This window comes from Sus scrofa, chromosome 1 (assembly GCF_054392235.1).
Source record: "Sus scrofa isolate SSC_HxYL_T2T_F1_AM1 chromosome 1, Sscrofa_HxYL_maternal_Yorkshire_Landrace_v2.0, whole genome shotgun sequence".
Taxonomy (NCBI): Eukaryota; Metazoa; Chordata; class Mammalia; order Artiodactyla; family Suidae; genus Sus; species Sus scrofa.
In genome coordinates, this window is record NC_139383.1 from 55,742,323 (window position 1) to 55,768,700 (window position 26,378).

General features: G+C 40.8%; 1 protein-coding gene across 1 annotated transcript; it reads right to left on the reverse strand.

The window, feature by feature from the left end:
- Window positions 1–2,338: 2,338 nt before the first annotated feature.
- GJB7 (gap junction protein beta 7) lies at window positions 2,339–13,381 on the reverse strand. Its single transcript, XM_003121288.5, has 2 exons — window positions 13,261–13,381; window positions 2,339–4,217 (listed from the first exon to the last, which is right to left on the reverse strand). The coding sequence occupies exon 2, from the start codon at window positions 4,188–4,190 to the stop codon at window positions 3,402–3,404; it is 789 nt and encodes a 262-aa protein (XP_003121336.1). The 5' UTR covers window positions 4,191–4,217; window positions 13,261–13,381; the 3' UTR covers window positions 2,339–3,401.
- Window positions 13,382–26,378: the final 12,997 nt, after the last annotated feature.

The following is a 26,378-nucleotide window of genomic DNA, read 5'->3' on the forward strand; positions in this document are numbered from 1 at the left end:
CAGAACTCCCCACAATCACCACTGTCTTTTACAGCTGAGGGAAGATTTGCTTTTGAGAAAAGACACAACTTTATATTCAGAAAGTGTCTGGTACATTTCTCCCAGAACATCTTGCTTGGGGTTTTGTCATAAAAATTCAGTTGAACACTGATATTTTTTGCCTCCACCACTATTTTCTTTCTTCACCAATTTTTCCCAGAGCAGTGAAATGCCCTCTCTTTTGTGCTCTGTGTCATATTAAATATACAAACAAAATAAAATGTAAACTAGGACTAAATTGGGATCAGTGTTTAAGAAAAGTGTTACATGCATATGATGGGATGTGAGCTAGAAAAAGAAGGCATTTGGGGGTTTTCATTATTTTCTTTATTAAAAATTAAAAAACAAAAGTACATGTGAAACAATAAGATTTATAAAGAAAAATTTCATCTCTCCTCTCCCTTTCTTATTGTAACTAGTGTTGACATCCTCCCACATCTTTCCTCCTATTGGTACAAACATCCTACACATACACATGTGTAAAGGTTAGGATGCTTGAGCCTAAAAGGCAAAGACTAAGTACAAGAGAAGAGTCCTACCTCTTTTTTTCTCTTATGCAGGGGAGAAATGTATGAAGAAGGGGATTCTATTTGGACTCTTTCAGTTGCCAATTTAATCCAGCCTAAACAAAAATGGGGAATTTATCTTCCATGTAACCAAATGGTGGAAAGGGTAGGGGTGGAGCCAGTGTCAGAGAAGCAGGATTAAAGAATTCAAACATGCTCAGGTCTTTGCCTTTTGCCCCTCCCCTATACTCCTTGCAGTCTGTCTGTCTGAAGAATTTTGGCTTAATTTCCTTGGGAAGACTGGACCCATAGTCACTTGTAGACCCAGACATTCTTTACCCAAGTACTTTAAATTTTTTTTTTCCTCCAGTTCCAACTAGGAGAAACTCTGTGGCCAAGAGCAACATCTGTAACTAGAAAGATTTTGGAGATAAGTGAAAGGGAGTCAAAATAACTGCAAGTCAGGAATGGTTGCATGAGGTCAACAAGACAGCTGTTTAGTGATCTGGGAAGCCTGGTATGGCGAGAAAGTGGTATAAGGAAGACCTATAGTGATTATTAACTTCGCTTTTACTAAAGGTATGTTCCTGAAAAAAAGGAACCATCTTTTGAGGTCTCACTTTCTTCCTCTCTAAGATTATGGTCCACTTTCTGAGTACCAAAGGCTTGGGGGTGGGGTTAAGTGACATGGCCATGTAAATATAGGACGCAGGTGTAAGATATTCTACCCCATCTTCGCCTCCATGCTCCTAAATGAAGGTGGAAGTTTTCCTGAGGCAGGAATTATGTATCTCTAAAGATGCATAACACAGTGTCTTTTTTTCCTAGTAATCATTGCTCAATAGATATTAACTTACCCATAAAAGAAACAATAAAGATGATGATTTGTTTCAATCAAATGCTTTGGGTCTTCACTGACACCAAGACAGCGTCCAGAATGTCCTTATAGGAAACTCATTTTGTAAATTAAGCTTAATTGAAGAAAAAAAATGATTCCCCTTCCTGTCTAAATGACTGCACGCATGGTCCTTGCTCCCATTACTTTTCTGTCTCCTCTCTACAAAGTGGAAAAGCAAGAATGTGCACATCCAACGAATCCTTTTAGCTCAAGCAGAGCTTGTTGTTGTAACCAATGTGAAGAGGCTGTGGTCCCCAAAAACATTTTGGCAGCACATTCATCCTCAGACTGAAAAATTCCCTGACCTCCACTCTGGTTCTGTGCCCTAAAACCCCATATTCTAGGTTCATGCCATGATCAGGACCTCCAAAATCCTAAAGCTCTTTAACCACCTATTACTTTAGGGGGAAAAAATACCCTTTAAGTCCTTCAGTGGTTACCTGCATTTGTGAAGACTGGCTGTTTTCAAGTCACAAGGTGAGTACAGTGGATTAAGGGCCTGAGTTCAGCAGTGATCTGTGGTATAAACTGAAGAAAAGCTCACACCCTCTCTGCTGTGCATGACACAGTCTTATTATGACCACTACTGGCAGCTTGGTTTGTGGGCTACATAATGACACAAATAATTTTCATTATGCATGAGTTATAGTGAGACATTTTATGTTAAGGGAGGCAGGCCATGGAGGACATGATATAATTGGTTTTAGTTGAAATTACATTTTTATGCACTGACTTTTCATTAAAAAAAAAAATCCCAGCAGAGAAGAATGATTTCTGAGCTATCTTTACCAAACAGGGTTGTGAATCCTATTCTGAAATTGTCAGAACAAGTTACGTTTCACAGAATAATCGTAACCAGGGCAGCCTAGTAATGATATCAATGACAGCCAAATAATACCACAAAACCACTTCATTTTTATTCTGGAAAAAGGCACATATGTTAGATCTATCAAGTACAAAGAGACTATATCTGACATTTTTAAAAACAGGAAAGTAAAAGAAAGCTGTAGTCTTCTAAGCAAGTGATAATAAACACATCTTTTTTTTTTTTTACATTTTTTGCATCAATGTAATAGCATAGTACACATTTTATTATCTATTCTAGATGGAGATGTACTAGTAAATTGTAGGCAAACTGTAACATAGAGTACACTGTGAATTCCTGACTGTAAGAAGGTCCAACAATATGGAAGTTTACAAAGTATTGCAATGTCCTATGATTAAAGGTAAGTGTTCAGTAATTCTCAGGTGGGCATGTTCTTTTTCAGGATCCTCCCCTGCACCCTGTCAATGTGCTGCTTTCTGTGGGACCTGCCCCCCCCCCCTCATGACCCTAGAGTGACAATTTTAAATGTCTGCTAGTTCAGGCTTAAGTGAGATAACTCCAAGGAGTATTTGTGTTTAAGTTGGAGACCCCTAAATGGTGGTTTACGTCCCTCTCCCCACATCCACATGCATCCAGGGACGCTGGCCCTATGGAGAGTCCTGGGCTCTGTGGTCTCTTCCCCAGGCTGGACCTTCTTACTGAATGGGCTCCTATGTGCTGCTGGTTAGCTGCTGCCCAAACTGTGTCATAGCTTTTCTCTACAAAGACTGAGTAGGCCTGAGTGAGTGGAGTCTTGGCTGCCACTTTGGAAAGGTTACCAGTGCCTCAGTTGTTGCTTGGAGGCTGTCACATTTGTCAGAAGTGTCACTTGTTATATTTTCCAGTTGACAGATCTAAGCACTTAAAGGAATGCTGTTAATTGGATTTCTTCAGACTAATTTTCAGTTAACTATTCAAACACAACTCATGTACCCACATGAACCCTACAACTAAACAATGAGACCTCTGTCTAGTATATGCAACTGAGCACATATTAAACATTAAAAAAAAATTCCTCCCGAGTGAGGCTGGCACCCTTTTGTTTTCCAAGGAAGCCCAGGTCTTGCTTAAGAGGGATGCGAGTGTTCTTTGTTTAACCCTCTTGTGTTTCACCTCTCTGGGGTGTGCTCAGGGCTGAGTCTACGTGGTGTTTCTGGAACAGGGCAGGGGCCCCTACCTCACCGCATTTAACATAGCTGAGGTTGTGACAATCACACACCGAGGACTTGAGTCCTTTAGAGTATTTTTGGAGACAACACTTAATGAAGCACTTGAGAACCAGAAAGCTCAGTTCAGTGAAATTCAACACAACGCACAAGCATGAAGTAATGACCAAGAAGAGGATGAAAATTGTTTTCTCGGTAGGTTTGGAGACGAAGCAGTCCACAGTGTTGGGACAAGGCTGCAAATCACACTTCATAAGGTAGGGAACACTAAAGCCACCATATAGCTTGTAAAATAAAACCAGGAAGCCAATTTCAAAACCAGTTTTAACAACAAGGCTGATAAGGTAAGTGTACCACAGGCCCCCATCCATGGTACCTGGGCTGACATAGAGTTTCTTCCTGTGCCTTTTCTCTCGGCCCTGGCGATAGGCTACGTGTAGCACCACCAGAAGTGAAGGCGTGGAGACCATGATCAGTTGTAAGGCCCAAAGTCTGACCTGGGAGATGGGGAAGAAGTAGTCAAAACACACATTTTCACAACCAGGCTGTCTAATGTTGCACTCAAACTCTTTCTGCTCATCTTTCCACACGTGCTCTGCTGCCACCATGTAGACCAGCAAACGGAAGATGAACACAACCGCCAGCCAGATCCGCCCAATCCCAGTGGAGTATTTATTTACTCCACTGAGAAGGTCTCTGAGGAACATCCAGCTCATGACTCAGGTTCAAAAGAAGGCAAGATTCTGCAAAAGAAAACAATTCCATCATGATTTGTTTACTTCCATTCCACTGATCTTTTCTACTGTCTTCATTGTAGATTATGGAATTATAGAAGATGACTTTCTGCATCATTACTACCCTGGATGTTGAGGGCACTGTAAGAATCCCATGAGGTAGTCTCACTTCCACACAAAGAAATGAGACAACTGGCCCACAGAACATAAATGATCCCATTTCCAGTTTAATTTGGAATTTGGTTGGTCATCCCACACACACTACTCTGCTTTCAAACAAATCCTTCTAATTTATTGCTTCTCGCTAAGGATGGTTGTGCTCTGTGGCTGATCTAGAAAGAATTAGATATAAATCCCAAGGTGACCTTGGTACCTTGAGATATCCCTCACATGCCAGCTTTTTTTTTAATGTTCTTTTTTTATTTGAAGTATAGTTGATTTACAATATTGGGTGTTTCATCACCAGCCAAAATGACATGAAATAAACCAAGTAACTGGTGGATTTACTGAAAAAAAAATATATTGTGTGTTTCAGCAAAGTGATTCAGCTTTATATATATCAGATTCTTTCCCATTATAGGTTATTACAAGATAATGAGTAGAGTTCCCTGTGCTATATGGTAGGTCCTTGCTGATTATCTATTTTGTATATGGTGGTGCGTATCTGGTAATCCCAAACAATTTATCCCTCCTCCCCCACCTCTTCCCCTTTGGTAACCACAAATTTGTTTACTCTGTCTGTGAGTCTGTTTCTGCTTTGTAAATAAACTCAGTTGTATTATTTTTTAGATTCCACATAATTTGCCATTGCCCCTCTCCCCTCCTTAAAGGTTATTCCCCACCCCCACCTCCACTCACATCCTGTATCTCATCCCAGCAACTTGCCTACAATTTGAGAGTGAAATATGAAGCTCTCCACTACGAAATTCCTCAAACTCATGCTCCCTCATCCTCCAGATCTACTCACACCCTTGTCCACTTAACCTCCTTTATGCAGAATGGAGGAATGACTAGGTCTCCTCTTGCCTCAAAACAATCACTCCAGCTCTACATCCCATTCTTGATCTATCCACTTCCCCTGTTCTCTGCTCTGTATCTTCACCCTCCACTGTCCCATCACTCTCAGCATATGAATATAAGCTGTAGGTGCTGTCCCTTTTTAGGAGGGGAAATCTTCATAGCTTATCCTTCTAACAACCTCAATCTTTCTTTATCCCTCATTTCTACAATTATTTACTCATCAACTTACTGAGTCTAATTTTTTAACTCAATAAATTTTATTTATAGTTGTGCAACCATCATCTGAGTCTACTTTTTCCTCCCAGCATGGCGCTTATTTCATGCTAAAGTTAACACTACCTCCCAACTACCAGGTCTTTTGGACACTTCAGATCTTTTATTTTGCTGTGGCATTTGATACTGTTGCCTGCACTCATGTTTTTGAAACTCTTTCAGCCTTGTCTTCCATACCACTCTACCTCCTCTTTCTGTAATTTGGATCCTCTTGCTTCTGCTGTCTTCAGCACCATTTCCCACCCCATTTGTGACAACCAAAAAAAAATGTCTCCAGACATTTCCCAGTGTACACTATGGAGGTGATGATGCAAAATCTCTCCAGTTGAAAACCATTGCTCTTCACACTCTACTATACTCCGAAGATGTGTGCTGGAGCTCCAAGTCTGCCACTAATATACTCTGTGATTATGCAGGTGAAAACCTTGCCATTTCAGGCCCTGTTTCCTTGTTACATAGATGAATTACTTCTTGCTTTCTCCATAGATTCAGCTGAAGGAGAATAATGGAAATGATGATGAGGGGAACCAGGGGGTTAAGAAAATGGGGATGTTGTTATAAGAGCATTCCTGTCCTAGCACATCACATTATCTCTTACAAAGGGAACAATATGTAACAAGCTCACATGCTAGAGCCCCGAGGAGATGTATGAAGGTTAAGAGGTGTTTTCAGAGAAAACAAGGACACATGTACACAATGCCTTATTCAGCAGGGAATAAGTACTTCAATGTCCTTGGTTTTCAGAACACAAACAAAATTGTATTAAGTAAAAAGGATTTGCAAATCCACCTGAAAGGTTAACATCTCCATGACTTATTAAAACAAAGCCCCAAAGATTTAAAAGGGGGAAAGAGGGTATTATGTTTCCCCATGACATGTGTCACTGGGCATTTGTCCATATTACCCAGGAGGAGGTTTATGTAGTTACGAAACATTTAAAAGTACCCTGCTGGATATTTTGGAGAAAGGATGAGGGTAAGAGATTATCTTTCTGTTTTTTGAAAAGAAAAGTGGTAAGAAAGTGACTGGTGTTTGAATAGAATCAGATTGATGCCATTGAATGTGCCAGGACTATGAATTTCATTCGACTGATAAATGTCCATTCTATTTTGAAATTCTCTGCTGATGGAAAGGCAATGGATTTTCCCAGGATGGAGGAGTGTTCAAAGATGGGTTCACTTTTAACAAAGGTGTTTTAGCAGAGTGGATAAATGGGCACAGTGTTGGACCACTTGGGTTCAAGTCCAAGTTCATCTGTGGTGATAATCGTCCCTATCTCATGGGGCTCAAAACAGAGACTAAAACATGGTAGGTTCTCAGTAAGCATTATAATTTTTAATTTTCCAGTTAAAATCTTTTCTTGGTGTCGAAGTTTCCACTTGCAAGATAGATATGTGTATTTTCTCTAGCTCTGTCCCTGTGAAGTTGGATAATAGTTAGGAAGTTATCAGCTTAACATTTTTGTCTCTTAATAATGTAGATTGTCTCTTTACTTTTAAAAAGGGTCTTTAATTTATCCCTTTGCTTAAATCACCAAGGATTACCCCCAATTTTTAAAGCATTTCCACTTACCAATTCTAATGTACAAATTATCCTGTGACTTTTTCCTTCTCTTAAGAAGCAGGAGTTAGAACTAGAATTTAGTTTGGAAACCTCAGATATTTTCAGGAAGTGAAATATTCAGTATTCCCAATTCCAGGAATAGTTTTAGAAATTGAAAATTTCCCCCAAATATTTGATCGAAATCAGAAGAGGGGGGTGAGAAGAAGGTGCTCAGAACAGTTGGACTTCCACATGGAAAAGAATGAAGTTGGATTCTTTTCTCACACCATTTTTTAAAATCTAGTTTTCTTTTTATATTGGAGTATAGTTAATTGACAATGTTGTGTTAGTTTCAGGTGTAGAGCAAAGTGATTCAGTTAAACATATACACATATCCATTCTTTTTGAGATTCTTTTCCCACATAGGTTATTACAGAATACTGAGTAGAATTCTCTGTGCTATGGAGTAGGTCCTTGTTAGTTATCTATTTTATATATAGTAGTGAGAATATGTTAATCACACACTCCTAATTTATCCCTAACCCCCATCTTCCCCCTTTGGTAACCATAGATTTGTTTTCAAAATCTGTGAGTCTGTTTCAGTTTGGTAAAAAAAAATTCATTTGTATCATTTTTTTTAGATTCCACATAGAAGCGATATCATATGATAATTTTTTCTCTGACTTCAGTCAGTATGATAATCTCTGTGTCCATTCATGTTGCTGCAAATGGCATTGGTTTTCCTTTTTTATGGCTGAGCAATATTCCATTGTGTATATATGTACCACATTTTTATCCATTCCTCTGTCAATGGACATTTAGATTGCTTCCATGTCTTGGCTACTATAAATAGTGCTGCAGTGAACATTGGGGTGCATGTATCTTTTTGGTTTTTTTTTTTGCCATTTCTTGGGCTGCTCCTGTGGCATATGGAAGTTCCCAGGCTAGAGGCTGAATCAGAGCTGTAGCCGCTGGCCTTCACCAGAGCCACAGCAGCGCGGATCTGAACCGCATCTGCAACCTACACCATGGCTCATGTCAATGCCGGATCCCCAACCCACTGAGCAAGGCCAGGGATGAAACCCACAACCTCATGGTTCCTAGTCTGATTCATTAACCACTGAGCCACGACGGGAACTCGACATGTATCTTTTTGAACATAGTTTTATTTGGATATATGCTCAGGAGTGGGATTGCTCAATCATATAGAGATTTTTCATTTTTTAAGGAACCTCCATACTGTTCTCTATAGTGGTTGTACCAGTTTACATTCCTCCCACACCCTCTTCAGAACTGATTGTTTGTAGAATTGTTAATGATGACCATTCTAACCAGTGCGAGGTGACATTGTAGATTTGCATTTCTCTAATAATTAGTGATGTTGAATATTTTTTGTCTGCTTTATGTCTTCTTTGGGAAAATGTGTGTTTAGATATTCTTCCCATTTTTTGATTGGGTATTTTTTTGATATGGAGCTGCATGAGTTGTTTGTGTATTTTGGAGATTACTCTCTCGTTGGTCACTTTGTTTGCAAATATTTTCTCCCATTCCGTGGTTTGTCTTTTTTCATTTTGTTTATGGTTTCCTTTGCTATGCAAACTCACATCATTAAAAAAAATTAACTCAAAATGAATTGATGATCTAAATGTAAGAGCTAAAACCATAAAACTCTTAGAAAAACACATGGGGCAAATCTTCATGAACTTGGATTTGGTAATGTATTCTTAGATTTGACATTAAAAGCATGAACAACAAATGGAAAAAATAAGATCTGGCATTGCTGCAAGCTCAAGCTGTGGTAGGTCACAGATGTGGCTAGGATCTGGCATTGCTATAGTTGTGACATAGGCCTGCAGCTGCAGCTCTGATTCTATCCCTAGCCCAGGAACTTTCATATGCCACAGGTGTGGCCCTAAAAACAAAACAAAACAAAACACCTATCCATACACATCTGAAAGATTACCTTGTAGGAAAATCATGTGGTGAATTATTTTAGTCTTTCTTGCCTCTACATACAGGTCAGAGACTTCCCAAATTATCTCCAGTCCAGACCTCTCACTCTGAGCTCCAGCTGCATCCTTGTCATTTCCAGTAGGATGTCATCTCATCAGCTTACAAGGTCCCAAAGTCAACTTCTGCTGCTGCTTCCTCCATGCCCACTGCTCCTCAAAGCACAGCTCTTCCTCTAGTGTTCTCACACCACCATTCACGGAAGTGATGAAGCCAGAAGCTGGGAAGTCATTCTCTACCTTCTTTCTGCCTCCAAACCCACATCCAATCTACATTCAAGTCCAAAGTTTCCACCTTTGAAATATACCCCCAAACTTGGCATTCTCTTCATCTGTCCTGCCACCACCCCAATCCAAACCACCCTCATCACCTGCCTGGTGTACTGCAATACCTTCTTCTTCTCTTTCTTCCTCTCCTCCTCCCTATCCTCCTCTCCCTCTTGCAACGGAGTATGTGAGGGTGCCTGTATGAAATGCACTGTGGAAGTGGAAAGTTAGAGCCTCTAGTAACAAGGACTAATTATTGGAACTCTCCTCTTCACACCAGATACCAGGAGTTCCTGGTGTGGCTCAGAGGATTAAGAACCCAACTAGCATCCATGAGGAGGCAGGTTTGATCCCTGGCCTTGCTCAGTGGGTTAAGGATCCCGTGTTGCCATGAGCTGTGGTGTATGTCACAGATATGGCTTAGATCCCGCATTGCTGTGGCTATAGCATGGGCAGCAGCTGCAGCTCCAATTTGACCCCTAGCCTGGGAATGTTCCTATGTTGTATGTGTGGCCCTAAAATAAATAAATAAATAAATAAATAAATAAATAAATAAATAAATTCACTGCAGATACCTATCCAATCCTCCAGATTTGGACTTTGGAGGAGAAGAATTGTGTAAATGTAAAATCTATTCCTGTGTGCTACATATCCAGGCATCACAGCCAAATGAGTACCTGGAGGAAATAAATGTGTCCAGATCTACTCTCTTACAAGACACTTGCCTTAGGACAGCTGTGAGTAAAGAGTAAAGTTCATTTGAAGCACTCAGGATGGCACCTGGGGCCTAACAAACATCATTAAATATCATCATCATCAAACCAGTATAATTTTAAAGACCCTCAAAAAGTCAACCCCAAGTCCTCCCACCAGCTATTCGAGGGTTCTACTAACTGATCGAGAAATTAAGAATGGAATCACAGCCCTCCATAAAACATGAATGAGAGCACAGTCAGGCTGAATCAAATAACTCAGAATTTGGAGACAAATGCCTCCTTTGAGTGTGAAATGAGTAAAAAATCATTGTGGGAGAGAATTAATTATTTGTAGAAGAAACCCACCCCCAAGAGGTCATCTGTCCTGTATTCCTGGAATAACCTGAAAAATACTAGAACGTTGGTAGATATAAAAGTGTAAGATTATGCAAGACTTTGAACATCAAAGTGAAAGTGACAATTGAAAACTTTTTTTCCAATCAAAGCAACCAGAGGATACCTGAGCAAAGAGAGTAGTAAATGAAGAAACAGAAGATAATCAACCATGTGGTCCTGTGACTGGCATCATGACATGGCAGCAAAGGTTAACAGAAGAGTAGAGCTCTGCGTGAAAGATAGATGAGCAGAAATGACACAGACTTGCTCAGAATCCACGTAGTTCTCTACTACATACGTGCTGACACCACTCTCTTTTCTGCAACCAGAGTCTGGATTTTCTGGGCCAACCCCTATTGCAAACATGCTAAGCTATTGTCAGCTAGTGAGAATGTGTACAAGTCTCAGGTTCAAAAAATGAGTCCTAGTAACTCTGTGGGAGGGCAAGGATCGCTATGCCTCTGGCGTCTCTACATCCTGGATTAAATGTCTGTTACAATCAATTGACTACTCCAAGTTACCCAGGAACCCTCTGAGTAATCATTTCCCTTGCCAAGATTCCTTAAGCTGTGCAAAAAAGTTCTCCTGAGATCAAAGACAAGTGTTCCAGTCTCTGGAGCGGTGCTTTATCAGTCAGGCTCCCAGGCTTGGTTAATGTGAATGAGTACCTCAGAGATGACTCCACTCAGATGAGCTAACTGTACACCTGAGCTTCTGAATCTCTGGGTTGAGCACCAGCCTGCTGTCCTTCTCTTACAGCAGGATGAGCTTTTGCCACACCAGCAACTTCTCCCCACTCAGGAGGCTTCATGTCTTGTGTGGTTCAGGTACCAGCAGCAAGTGCCCTCTTGGGCTCAGATCTGCACAAACCCTGTCCAAGAAGGTCTAGTACTGCCAGGAGCTGGCAACCTGCTATGTCCTTACTAAGGAGTGCTGTTTTGAAACTTGTGTTCCAGGGGTGCCTGATTTCCACAGCCCCATAGACCACCAGTGACAAGCCCTGAAAAAGCCATCAGTCCATACCCAGCTTCTTTCACTTTTCAGTAATAATATTTACCTGTCCTCAGATCATGCTTGACCATCTCTGAAACATTGCATAGCATCTCGCCTGACCCCCACCCCTTCCTCTGTAGTCGGCAAGGTCTGTGGTAGGACCCTCCACACAGTGACGAAGACACCAAAACTCAGAGAGGGAAGTAGCTTGTCCATGACTCCTAGTAATCAGCAGAAAATCCAGCAGCAGAAGCCAGGTTCTGCAAGACTGGTCTCCAGCTCCCTGAGGGGTTGATTTCTGTCCTGTCTTGCACACAAATCATTTAGCCCCTAAAGAAAACACTTTGCTCTCAAGGGCTCTTTCCACCTTTGAGGGCCCCAGAACCTGCTGACATGAGTAAACTCTCTAAGCCCATGTTCAGATATAAGGCATTTTCAGAGATGGCCTGCTTGGAAAAAATCCCCAAAGCAGAGAGTTTCTCAACATAGGACCTGTGGCCCTTGAAGGCCAGTTGTTAGATTCTCAAAGGTCTATGAGAAGCATCTGTGTGTTATGCTTTTGGTCTGGGATCTTTAAATATACAAACAAAAGCAATGCTGGATGGCCAGCTTATAGCAAGGGGTGCCTGAGGATGTCAGCTTTCATATTTACCAGTGTTTGGCAAACTACACAGCCTTCAGGCCAAACCCAGTCCACCACCTGTTTTGTAAATAAAGTTTTCTGGGACACAGCCATGCCCATTTATTTCCTATTGCCTATGGCTGCTTTCACGCCCAAAGCAGCAGAGTTGAATAGTTCCAACAGAGGTAGAATGGCTCTTAAAGCCTGAAATATTTCCTTTTAGGCTTTTTGCAGAAAACGTTTGTTGACCTCTGATATTTATATTATGTTTAAAAACATCTTGAGACAAAGTTGCAGAGCTTTAATATGTAGGCCTATGAGCAACAGCACATGATAGGCTGTGCTCAAGAGAAAGCCATGCGAAGCCCTGGGGAAGTGCAGCAGGAACCTAGATGCTGGTGGCTGGACCGGGGACCAGTGGTGGAAGAAACAGCCATGACTGACCCATCAGGCAGGCCCATCACAAAGGCTCTGGAGTCAAAATCTCATTCTCTCAATGAGTAGCAATTTCATGTTGGCAAAACAACATCTTTTGTCCACTAAATTTTAATTAATTTAAATTTAATTGATTGGTTTTGTGATGTTTGGTTTTTCTTTTGTAAATATAGTTGCACAAAAGCCATTAAGTCTAGAGATCAGCCTGTAGATATAAAATTATTTTATGCCTAATTTTATGTTTCATACTCATTCAAGAACAGTATACTGAAAACATGAATTGTCAAAACTGAGGGTCCATGAGCAATGGCAAGCAGAACAGTACCCACCCAGGCCAACCCGTCACATACACACCACTTTCCTGGTATTTCAATTTCCTGTGTGAATAAAGGTGTTGCCATTGTTGGAGGATCTCCTCTTAGGAACAATGCAAAGATTGTCCTCGGGCCACACAGAAAGAGCCACTGAGAGGTCCTACACTGGGCCTCAATGTCCCCATCACCCCCCTGACTTATATCCACCCACACCCTCTGCTCAGGCCAGACTCCTAACCTGGCCACAGCCTCCCATCACCCTCACATTACAAATGGGCCACTTTACTTCGCAGCAGCTCATCCAGGAAAGGCATCTGTGATGCAGCACAAAACTGAATAGCAGTGTGTCTAGGTTTATAATAATTAGGATCCCTTCTCTGACTGAAACTTTTTTGGTAAGTGGTAGTGGCTCCCCAGTCAGAGGAAATGACATCTTCTCTTGAAATATAAACAAATCCTCCCATAAGAGAAATAAGCTTAACTTACCTCTTGACACAGATGTGGAGATTAGGAAGAAAATCCAGTCTGCTGCTCAGTCAATTAAAAAAATCACCAGTTGATCAGGTAATTTCCCTGAGCAGAACAGGCGATTTAAGCTGAGGAAAATGGAGTCCATCGGTTTCCAGGGTAGTGGAAGCCAAACAGGTGTAACCTGATCATTTGTTTTGGCTCATAACTTTGATGAGAATTCTTGTGTCTGTGCTGTTTACAGTATACGTTAAAAGAGAACTGAAACTGGAAAAGCGAATTCAAAGCCACTCAAGTACACACAAGGTTTTTCCAAAACCTTGTCATCATCCACACAAAGAAGCTGGGACAATGAGAGAGTGTTTCATCTCTTTAAATGATTTCCCAAGGTTATTTGTCAAAAGCTATCTATGGGAGGTGGGGGGAACCAATAGACTAAGAACAGTTTAAGTCAATCCATTTTTTTTTTTTTTTTTGTCTTTTTAGGGCCCCACCCACGGCATATGGAAGTTCCCAAGCTGGGGGTTGAATGGGAGCTACAGCTGTTAGCCTACCACAGCACAGCAATGCCAGATCCAAGCCGCATCTTCAACCTACACCACAGCTCACGGCAATGCTGGATCCTTAACCCACTGAGCGAGGCCAGGGATCCAACTCGCATCCTCATGGATACTAGTAGGATTCGTTAACACTGACCCACGACAGGAACTCCCTAAGTCAATCCATCTTTAATGAGCTTATTTTAACTTCATTTCATGGGTCCTAATCTTAGGAATACAGAAAGTAAAAGTCATAGTAAAAATCACTTTTCTAAACCCAGGAAATATAGATAACAGAATTCTCTATATAGATAGCAAACAGATGTGAGAGAAAAAGAAAGTGTTTTTCTTTCTATGGAGCATTTCTAGGCATGAGTTCAGCTAAAATTAAAGTTATGGAGAAGTAAAAATGAAATCTTTTCTCTCTTGGAATAAAAATAGCTTAGAAACAGAGTTTTACAGTTGGAGATGAGATTAGATTTCAAGAGATCGAATTCCTTCATTTTAGAGATGAGAAAACAACCACAGAGAGCAGCCTGCCTCAGGTCCTTGAATGGAAAGTATAGAAAAGAGCTGGGCAGGAAACCCAAGGCCCAGACTTTCCCACTGTGATAGCCACGCCCACAGATCATGTGGATTTCAGTTCTCTCTTACTGCTCTTAGCGTTCGTGACCTTTAAAATTATTCCATAATTCATATATTTCATCCAAACTTCAAAGAAGAGTGCAGTTCCCTTTGAAAAAAACATTGATCTACTTATTATATTACTGCGTAATAACTGCATAAACCTTTTCCATTCCCAACAAAGCAAATCTTGTTTTGTCTGGTTTTGTTTTTACAGAGATCCCAGCTTCCCGGAATAGTGACCCCCATTTCCAAAGGGTTGCTATCATGATAAAATCCCAGAGCCTTGTCTCCAGAATTCATTACCCCTTTTAGTTTCCACTCCTTTGTTTCTATAATGAGCACTTATCAAATGTCATCCATGGCCTTAAAACATTGCCTCTTTGTACCGAGACATCTGCTGCCAGGAACAGCTGGATTGAGGCAGCTTGTTGTTAGGACACCCGTCAAGGTAGCCTTACTGAATCCCCAAGCACAACACAAATGAGTCAGAAGATCCCAGCCTTCTGATAATGTTTGTACTAACCCAAACAAAGGTAACATTCAATCATCCAGTATGGCAGGGGTGTAATTTTCTAGACAAAGGTCCCTGTCCTCAAGGATCATGTAGCCTCTTGCACACAAGATGGAGGAGGGAGAAATTGCCAGGGCAGGGGGCAATTAGGAGAGGTGGACATGGGTTGGATCTTTGTGAAGCAAGAGACAGGATCATGGGTGTGTTCTGAGGACAACAGCTTGGCTGAACACCGCACCTTCTCAGTGACGCTCATGATGTTTTCTATGTTTTTGACAAAGAGATTTAGTTCTTCCCCCTCCATTTTTTGGAAGAAAACACATAATAAGGACTGCAGAAGGAGTGGAATGTTGTAGAAAAAACATCATAATCTTGAAATCAGAAAGCTAAGGGTGGGGAGGGAAGAGTAGCCAGAGCTGGAAAGAGAATGGAACGAATCCCGTTCCCCTTGTTCTCCTCTGCTTTCTCGTCAGTGTGAGTATGGGGTCCTGCAGGGCGTCAGCATGAGCAGGGCCTAGAGCAGAAGACCTGCTTGGGGATCACTGCGTTAAGAAAGACCACAGAGGTGTGTTGAATGCAGGTGCCATGTGAGAACATGACCAAAGTCTAAAAGTTAACATCACAGCTGGCAGCAGTGATAGAGCTATAAGCCCTACTGTGCGCTGGGAAGCGTCATGCCATAGCACTGTGCTCTGAACTTGACCTTTGTTTCTCAGCATAGTTGCTCTTCCAAGGAAGGTCAGGAGACTTTTCTGCTCACTTTAGACACAGATGGAGTCCTGCATTTTGCTCTGGCCTCAGTAAGACCTTTGACAAATTCAAGTAGGTCTAAAAGATAGTGACCAGGGTGGAGAGGGTGTCTCTAAACATGTTGTAAAAAGATGGATTGGAGGTATTTAGCCTGGATAGGAAGGGTTCAAGGGAGTTACTTATAGAATTTGTGTCAATTCTCTATTAAGGTTTTATTTGTTTGTTTGTTTGTTTGCAATAGTAGAGGTCCCATAGACAAATCAGTGTTGGAATGCTGGGCCTGTCTTTCAATTAACTTTGTGACCTTGCTCAAGATGCTTGAGTTCTCTGAGCCTCATTTTACTTGTCTGCAAAATGGGAAAGGCTTTCCCTACTTGAGTTTTCTTATAATGGTTAAATGAAAGAATAGCTCATCAATCAATGGGTAGCTGTTATCTCTCCTGAAAGCAGAGCTGACCTTTGGTTGTGAGATTTCCTGTCCAAAAAAAAATGGGACTAGAAATGAGAGAAGTATGCATAGACTTGAAAAAAAAATTACCTTTTGTGCTGGGCAGCAAAGCACATTGCCTCCACATCTCAGAACAATGGCTCTTCAGAACAGTTTGTGAACACAAGATACCCACATGGAGAAGAAGTACCCTTCTCTTTCTAACAATTTGCAGTTGTACCAGGAGCTTGTGGGGGATTTGTAGCATCTATAACCACACCAGGAACACTATAGATATTTCTTCATAATGGTTGCTGTGAGAGCAATAGCAAGTGCTTCTGAGGTTTCATATTCTGGTAAGAATGAGCTGAAGGGCTCTGTTTCTTTTTTTTTTTTTTTTTTTCTTTTTCTTTCTCTTTCTTTCTTTCTTTCTTTCTTTCTTTCTTTCTTTCTTTCTTGCTTGCTTGCTTTCTTGCTTTCTTGCTTCCTTCCTTCCTTCCTTCTTTCTTTTTTGCCATGCCTGCGGCATGCAGAAGTTCCTAGGCCAGGGATTAAACCCGTGTCTCAGCTGTGGCGATGACAGATCCTTAACCACTAAGCCACCAGGGACCTCCAAGGGCTCTGTGTCTTGAGCTGCTGCCTCTTACCCTGGTGCCATCAGTGGTTCATCTCTCTTCTGACTTATGTAGGAAAGGGTTGAGGAAAAATGCTTCATGGGTACAGAATACCTGAGGACTCAGAAGGGTCACATTTTAGCACCAGTTCTCTATCTAAAGAGAGTTTTCAACATTTTTCAAATGAAAACATGAACATGATCTCCTGATTGTAATCTCTCCTAAATCAGCCCTTTCTGGACCAGCTGTCAGCAGAGCCATGGCTCTCGGCCCCATCCAGACACCATGTCTCCCCTCCAGGTCACTGAAAGCACTCACATTTTTAATATTTGCACTTAAAGCCTCAAATAATTTCCAAGCATTTTCCAGCGAACATTTGAGATACTGTTTTTCCTAAGAAAAGGAGGAGCTCACATATTCCCTCCCATCAGCCTAGCCACCATGCTTTCAAATCTTTCAGAGTTTGACTGGGCTCTGAGTTAATCAATGCATGTGCCTCTGGCTCTAGTTAATTTTCTTGTTGTTGAGTCTACAGATAGGCCATATTTTGCACACCTCTACTTAAGAAAACAAGTACACGATATTAGAAAACATTTAGGAGTTTCCGTTGTGGTGCAGCGGAAACGAATCCGACCAGGAACCATGAGGTTGTGGGTTCGATCCCTGGCCTTGCTCTGTGGGTGAAGGATCTAGTGTTGCCATGAGCTGTGGTGTAGGTTGCAGACGCAGCTCGGATCTGGTGTAGCTATGGCTCTGGCGTAAGCTGGCGGCTACAGCTCCAGTTAGACCCCTAGCCTGGGAACCTCCATATACTGCAGGTACGGCCCTAAAAGGACAAAAGACAAAAACAAAAAAAAACACAACAATATTCAGATCCAACCGATATGGTCACAGTACATACAGTACAACAGTTATTACACTCATATGACAGACAAGCCTAGGTTTTTATCTCTCTTCCCTTTTTATTTGAATTTTCTTTAAGAAAAACAATGTGGCATAGCAATGTAAATCAACTATGTTTTCATTAAAAAAGAATAATGTTATGAATGGCTTTGTGAACATATAAACATTAATGCAGATATTAGAGAACAAACAGCAAATTGATCTATATAAATCCACAAATGTACCCTGGAGATTAATAATAAGAAATAAAATAAATACATACATGAGTAAGGAGCTCCCATGCTAGGCTGGTAGAGTAGACTCATTGCAGTTATAACTTCATTATGTGCTGGGGAATTGTGAGGTCGATCACCTGACAGCAAAGTGCAAGTACTAGGTAATGGTGTCAGACGTGTGATAGGCATATGATAAATGTTAGTTAAAGGTTGAAAAGGCAACTGTAAATGAATAATAGTTGATGAAACAATTTGAGATTCTCTTATGAAAGGGCATCTCAATAGGTGAAAAGTAGGAGCTTTTGGTTATGCCAGTGGAACAGATGGGTAAAAATATTAATACATACAGGAGTTCCCTGGTGGCTCTGTGGGTTAAGGATCTGATATTGTCACTGCTCTGGTGTGTGTTCAATCCCTAGCCCAGAACTTCCACATGTTTGAGCGTGGCCCCCCAAATATATGTATTAATACATACATACAAACCTAACTATAGAAGATGAAATAATAAGTTCAAATACTTCCTCCAAAACTTTTTAACAAATCAAAACAAAACTAAACTCAGGTAAAAAGTACCTTAGACATATTTTTTTTGTGGTTCAGAGGAGAGCCCACACTTCTAATCCTGATCAGGGCCTGTGCAGGGTCTGTGCGCAGCAGATGGTGTTCTGTAAAGTAAAAACGGACGTAAAATAGCCATACATTCCTCTAAGTTTTGATGCCTAAGTATGCTTATGTTTTGCTTCTTGTAGTATAATAAACACATTTAATTTTGCACACAGGCTGTGTATGGTTGTCCATAGAATTAAGACTATGGCACCCAGAGCCAATGCTTTGTAGCCATACCTTGAATCCCTGAGACTGTTCAGCATCTTCGAAGAGGCAGAGAATTAAACTCAGCATATGTAAGGACCTCTGTCAGGCATCTGAGAGAAAGAAGAAGGATTAAAGCCTATTCCAGTGGATTTGGTGTAGAGGGGTGATGGGGGAGGCAAGACTTTATTCAGTCAAGCCTTCTATGAGGGTAAGTATTTCAGAATACTCTCATACTTTTTGTCCTCTGAAAACTTTAAGAGTGAGAAAGGAGAGAGTTGGGCCAGTATGTTTGACTGGAGACTTGGAGAGAAAGAGAAGGACTTTGGGGAAAATTATTGTTCTCTTTCCCTCTGCTCAGGAAGCCCTTCTGAAGTGAGACCTACTCTTAGGGAATGGGCCTGATGTGGGACCCAATCTCTTTGAGACCATGTATTGAATTTATGTACAAGACCACTGCTGGTTTCTCCTTTCTTAGGTCTGTGTTATTCCAAAGCCCACATTCTAAATGAGTTAACCCTTTGAGGAGGGTCTTTAATAAAATCTAAATACAGTGTAGATTTACCCCGAAGCTAATGAGGCTTAAGCGTTAAGGCTAAAGGGGCCCTGGACCTTACCAGTGTGTTCTCATAGTCATAAGTTTCTATAAAATTTGCAAGTATATTTTAACTGATAAGATAACCAATTGAGAGTGCTGAGGTATTTTTGCAAAAGAGCATACCCAAATGAAAAACAAACATACGAACAGGCAGCATTGAGCAAATAAATAGATTAATTAATTAATTAATTAATTTCAGCCTAAACTTTGCACTTTATCCAAAAAATTGACTCAAAATGGATAATAGAGCTAAATGTAAAACAGATTATTATAAACCTTTTAGAGGAGAACATAGGAGAAACCTTTCACAAACTAGGGATAGGAAAATTGTGCTTAGAAATGATACCAAAAGCATAAGCCAAAAAAGAAAGAAAAAATGGATGTCAGACTTCATCAAAATCCTAAACTTTGCTTGCAAAAGACCCTGCTAAAAGGGTGAATAGACAAGTCATTGACTAGGAGAAAATTTTACATCTGACAAAGGACTTGTATCCAGAACAAATAAACAACCTATTAAACTCCACAGTAAGAAAACAATCCAGGGAGTTCTACTGTGGCACAGCAGGGTAAGGATCTGGCATTGCCACAGCTGTGGTGTAGGTCTCAGCTGCAGCTTGAATTTGATCCCTGGCCTGAGAACTTCCATATGCTGCAGATGTGGCCAAAAACAAAAACAAAAAAACAATCCAGTTAGAAATGGGAAAGGACATGAACAGACACTTTGCCAAAGAAAGATTCCTGGTTTGGATAATATACTGTGGTTATGTAAGATGTCATCATTTTTGGAGGCGCAGGGTGACAAATGTTTGGAATCTCTCTGTATTATTGCAACTGGTAGTCTGTCACTATTTTTTTCAAGTTTAAAAATTGGTATATAGAAAGGGAATAACCATAATGGAAATATAAACTAAGTCACCAAAAGCTAACAATACACACCCACCAGAATGACTAATATTAAAAAGACAGTTCCCTGTAGCACAGCCAGTTAAGAACCTGGCATTTTCACTGCTTTAGATCAGGTCGCTGCTGTGGCGCAGGCTCGATTCTTGGCCTGAAAACTTGCACATGCCTAGGGCGCTGCCAAAAAAATAAAAATAAAAAAAGATGGAACAGGAGAAGAGAGAAAGTCAAAGAAAAGAGAAGACAGGGCATCTTATTTATTTGAACGTAAAGACTTCTCATTTTTGCTTAAGGCAAAACAGATGTCCTTTTTGGACCATTACAGTAAAGGACTTTATTATAGTTTATGCATCTAAGTAACTCAATTATTTGTTTTATGCCCTGAAAGGATGGAGTTTGAAATAATTAGAATAGCTTCTACTCTTCCTAAAATATCTGTATTTTTTTAATCTTGGGAAGCACTTTCTCAGGATAAATGTCATTGCATCCAAATAAAATTGTCTCACTCACTCGACTGTATTTGCACTGATGCCTAATCCCTGCAGACCTATGTTCAACACCAAATGTATTTAAGTCCCCACCATCGGAAATGGTTGTTTTGTCTGCATTGCTGGAGGCATCATTGGGTCAGATATTTAAATCTTCAGAGACATTTCTTAAGATGAGTTAAAATTCCCCGAGGTAAAAAACCATATAATAAAAAGCAGTTATGTCTCATTTGGCAAGTGAAGAAGGAATATGACTCATCACATGTTTCGGTGGTTCTCAGGGTGAGGTTCTAGGAGCAGCAGTGACAGCACTTGGTGACTTGAAATGGAATTTCTCAGGCCCTGCCCCAGATGTATTTTATGAGACAACCTGGAGTTGGGATCCTGGATAGGTGTTTTAATAAGCCCTCGGATGATGCTGACACTTGCCCAAGTTTGCGAATCCTTCCATGCAGGATGATGCGGAGGGCACTTTCGTGAAAGTCAGACCAGCTGGCAGGACTTCAGAAACACCAAGCCATCTCTTACATTCATCTGTTCGGCTCTGAGACATCTCTTTAAATGTTTGTAAATTTTGTAATATGCTGCATTTTACATATGCATTAAATTTGTTTTATTTCAAAGGTGTGGGGGCAGGAAACAGCATCTGGAATATCCCCAAGTTTCTCTAGCATCTGGAAGAAAATAAGGCTCCTTGAACATTGATACCAGCATTTCACTGGCTTATTTCCCTACCTGCAAACATCAGGACCCACACCCTCCCCATCCAAGGGCCTGCCGCAAAGCCTCACATGGGCCCCTCTCTGCCTCAGAGGGCTCCCCTCATTTCTGGGAATTGGGTTTGGACAAGTGTGGACGTGCAAGAAGAAGGGTAGGTTTGGGGGCTGGTTTATGTTTTTATCCAGTGATGGGATCGAGTTGATAAAGGAATATAAGATCTATGCCTCAGCTGACATAAGGTGTCTGCAGCCCTGGGTGCTCTTGGAGGCCGTGACAGAAATGACTGTCCAACAATAATCAGTATCAAGGCTGCACAGAACAGAGCTTTATTTGGCATCTTAAAAATTGTAACTTGGAAGTTCAAGTTGTGGTACAGCGGAAACGAATCTGACCAGTAACCATGAGGTTGGGGGTTCAGTCCCTGGCCTTGCTCAGTGGGTTAAGGATCTGGTGTTGCCGTGAGCTGTGGTGTAGGTTGCAGATGCTGCTCAGATCCTGCATTGCTGTGGCTGTGGTGTAGGCCGGCAGCCATAGCTCCGATTGGACCCCTAGCCTGAGAGCCTCCATATGCCGCAGGTACGGCCCTAAAAAGCAAAAAAAAAAAAAAAAAAAAAAAAAGAAAGAAAGAAAGAAAGAAATTCTATGATGGCAGGTAATGACACACTATTTTTTTTCAAATCACTCAGGAGTCTCTCATGGGCATTCAGCACCAGGGTCACCCATTTCTACCCTTCTGGCCACCTCTTTAACATTCCAACCCCCAAAGAATGTCCCCCACAATTATGCTACTATAACCTTGACCCAGGCTAGGCCAGCCATGCTATTCCTTCCTCCTGTAAACAGAATTTTGTCCTGAAAAAAGGGAAAAGGGCAGAAAGGTTATGAAGGCTAATCAGAGTTCTTCTATGAGATTTGCTATATGGATGATTAGAAAACTCCCTTTCCATTGGCATATGCACACTTAGGTATATGGAACGATTGGCCCATGGGGACCTACTGTATAGCACAGAGAACTCTACTCAATATTCTTCTATAATCCACATGGGAAAAGAATCTGAAAGAGAATGAGCATGTGTATGTGTATAACTGAATCACTTTCTTGTACAGCAAAAATGATTACAACCTTGTAAACAACTATACTTCAATAAAACTTTAAAAAAAAAAGAAAAGAAAGAAAAGGAAAGAAAAGGAGTTCCCGATGTGGCTCAGTGGAAACAAATCTGACTAGCATCCATGAGGACACAGATTCTATCGTGGCCTCGCTCAGTGGGTTAAGGATCCTGTGTTGTTGTGGCTGTGGTGTAGGTCATTGGCTACAGCTCAGATTCGACCCCTAGCCTGGGAACCTCCATATGCGTGAATGTGGCCTTAAAAAGACTGACAGACAGACAGACAGAAAGAAAGAAAAGGTCTCTTTCCACTTGGAGGTACCTTACCACAGTAGGAGGTGGGAGCTGCCAGCAGGGAGATACCCAAGGCATGAGTAAGTGTACCCAAGAAGCCCACAGAGAAATGAGACAAGGGAGCCTTGTTAATGTATTTGGATGTCTCAAATCTCACTGATCCCCATAAGTTTGTTCTCAAAGTCTGTGAGTCTAATTCTTTTTTTTTTTTTTTGGCCCCAGTGTTCAATGGCTTGTTGTGGGATCTCAGTTCCCAGACCAAGGATTGAACCCAGGCTGTAGTGGTGAAGACACCAAGTCTTAGCCACTAGACCACCAGGGAACTTCCTGTGAGTCTCTTCCTTAACTATCATCTTTATGTTGATGATTTCTGCATATCAGGAGTACTTTGCTGTACACCTGAAACTGACACATTTTAAGTCAACTATACTTCAATAAAAATTTTTTTTAATAAAAAATAAATGACAAAAAATATTTTTCCTTTGTCTTCTTTTTAAGGTACCTGAGATTGCAAGATGTTGGAATGTTAGCCAGACGTTGGTTCTTCTTACTGAAACAAAGGTTACTCCTTAAGCTACCAGGCAAATGGTCTTTGATTCCAGGTAATTTAGAAAGGAGAATATGTGTCTCAGTTATGACAACAGTAATGCCACACAACAACAAACGAAACCTCAGGCAGCAAACACAAGACACACATTTAAGCCCAGGTGATCTGGGCATGCTTGACTGATCTTGGCAGGGTGGCTCTGTTGATCTTAGCTAGGCTTGCTCATACACCTAGGGGACAGCTGACTGATGGCCAATCTAGGATGGCTTCAACTGGAATGACTGGGATAACATGGCTTGACTCAATGTGTTTTTCATCTCCAGCAGGCTAGCTGGGGGCATATTCACCAGTCTAAGTACTTTTTCAGCCTTGCTTGTAGCACATTTGCTAACATCATATTAACTAAAATAAGTCACAAGGCCAGTCTCAGAGTCAGAGTGTAGATGAAGGTGTGGGCACAGGGGGTCAAGGGTAATGGATGGGGAGGGAAGAACTGACGTTATTTTTTTCATTATACCACAGCATGCTTAATTTTTTCCAATTTGCCAGCTAATGTTCCATCCAATGGAGTCAGATATTCCTTGAGCTCACATTGATTGTATCACCTACTTTGACTTGGCTTTATGCTAAGGAAAAGAAACCAACATTTATTTTATGAAAACTACAGCAGCAGCAACAAAACAAACCCTGCCTTTGACAATATGCCAATAAACTGATATGATTTTCATTTTATCTTATAAATCAACTATTAATTATTGCCTGAAAAAAAAGTACCAGTACATCTGAGGTACACTTGAGAAGACTCACAGACCACCAGTATTGTCCCCAAGGCACATTTGAGGAACTTCTGATTAAAATGGTGATCTTTTACAAATGTCAATGCATTTTCACACAGATGAACCTTTGTTTCATGCAGTTAATACCATCAAATATAAAACCTTCTAATCCTCCAAATACATGATCACCTGTTAAATATTATTAAATATTGATGGTGCTGTGTAAAATGAGGATAATAAAAGCTGAATTCAGACTGGCGTCATTCGTCAAAGTAATTTCTTAAAAGCATCATAAATGGAAAGAACTATTGTCTATTCATATCATTTGTATTGTAGTCATATCCATTGAAATTGACAAGGCCTCTAGGATTTCTCTGTTATCTTTGCCTACAGTTTTATGCTTTAAAAAAAAAACAAAAACAGGTTCTTAGGTTCACCTATTCTTCTAGTTAATCACTTTGAATTGATCATGATAGTAAAAGTGCTTTTGTTTGCATCGTGATATTTTGCATTTAATTCATTAGTGTAGAGACCCTAAGGGATGAGAAGAAAATGTGGGTATGTTGGTTAAGGCAGCACAAAGTTTTGCAGCCCTCAGCCCTCAGCTATCCTGCGGGTACCGCACAGCCTGGAGGGACTTTTGCACATACTCTGGAAGTTTGGTATTGTGTCTAGTTTTAGGCCTTTTGGCTGACTTTGAGGGCAACTTCCCCCTCCCCAGTTTTATTGATGTAACTGACACAGTGTTGTGCCAGTTTGAGGTGTAGAAGTGTTGATTTGATACACTTATATATTGCAAAATGCTTACCATCGTAGCATTAGCCAATCCCTGCATCGTGTCACATGATTACTCTTTTCTTTTTGTGGAAAGAAGACCTAAGATCTACTCTCTTAGATTTCAGGTATATAACACAGTAGTATTCACTACAATCACTATGTTGTACATTATATCCCCAGACTTATTCATCTCATAATTGGAAGTTCGCACAAGGGTTCCTACTTCCCCAACCCCTACCCCACCACCTGCCAGTCCCTGGTAATCACCATTTTAGTCTCTTTTTCTATGTGTTTGACTTTTTTAGATTCCACATATAAATGAGATCATAGAGTATTTGTCTTTCTTGGTCTGATTGACTTAGCATAACACTCTCAAGGGCCATTCATGTTCTTGAAAATGGCAAGACATCCTAATTTCTCACGGTGGAATAGCAGAGATAGATAGTTACAGATATATAAAATGTATAAACTCAGATTGTCTTCATCCATTCATTCATTAACAGACACTTGGGTTGTTCCCACCTTTAGGCTATAGTAAAAACGCTGCAATGAACTTTATGGGGTACAGATCTATTTCTGAGACAGTGATTTCACTTCTTGGGCTATAAACCCAGAAGTGGAATTGATGGATCACACGGTAGTTCTGTTTTTAATTTTTTGAGGAACCTCCATACTGTTCTCCATAATGGCTGCACCAATTTACATTCCCACCCACGGTGCACAAGGGTTCCCTTCCCTCCACATCCTCACCAACACTTGTTATCACTTGTCTTTTCCGTGATAGCCATTCTAACAGGTATGAGGTGATATCTCACTGTAGTTTTGATTTTTATTTCCCTAATGATTAGTGATGTTGAGCACCTTTCATGTTACAAACAGCTTTTCAATGAAAGTGTTACTTGTTTGTCAGAAGATTGCCTACTAACACCAGATGTCAATAAACTGTCAAAAAGTTATACTTCAAAATAAAGTCAATTTGGCTTGAGACGATAAGTTTTAAATTCAAAGACCATTTGCCAAAGCTTTACATAAATCCATGCCAAAATCTGGGCACCTGGCATTCTATTTTGTTTGTTTTAATACACCTGGTATCCCAACAAACTTCAGCAAGAGCAAAACATGTACAAGCCCAGATCCATATCTGTTCCTTATCACAACCACAGCCACACGTATCTTGCATTTTGGAATCTCAAGGCACTAATGGAATGGCCGAGCATTAACTGTACATTTGAATATCTGTACCCCTAAAATGCGGCTTAGGAGGAGACCAGATCCGAGGCTTCTTTTCCAGATTAAAAGATTTTCCCTTTCATTAAATAAATGCATATAGTTATAAGGGATGTCTTCTTTTATTTATACAAAACATACACGCCAAACTGGAAAGTTATTTGAACCTAGGAGGCTGAAAACTTAAGGTAAAAAAGGAAGAAACCACAAATGCCCCCAGCAAACCCCAGTCCGTCAATCCCGCGGGCGGGAGGGCCTGGGAGGTGGAAGAGCGCAGCCCGACAGGTCCCCGGGGCCCCCGCTC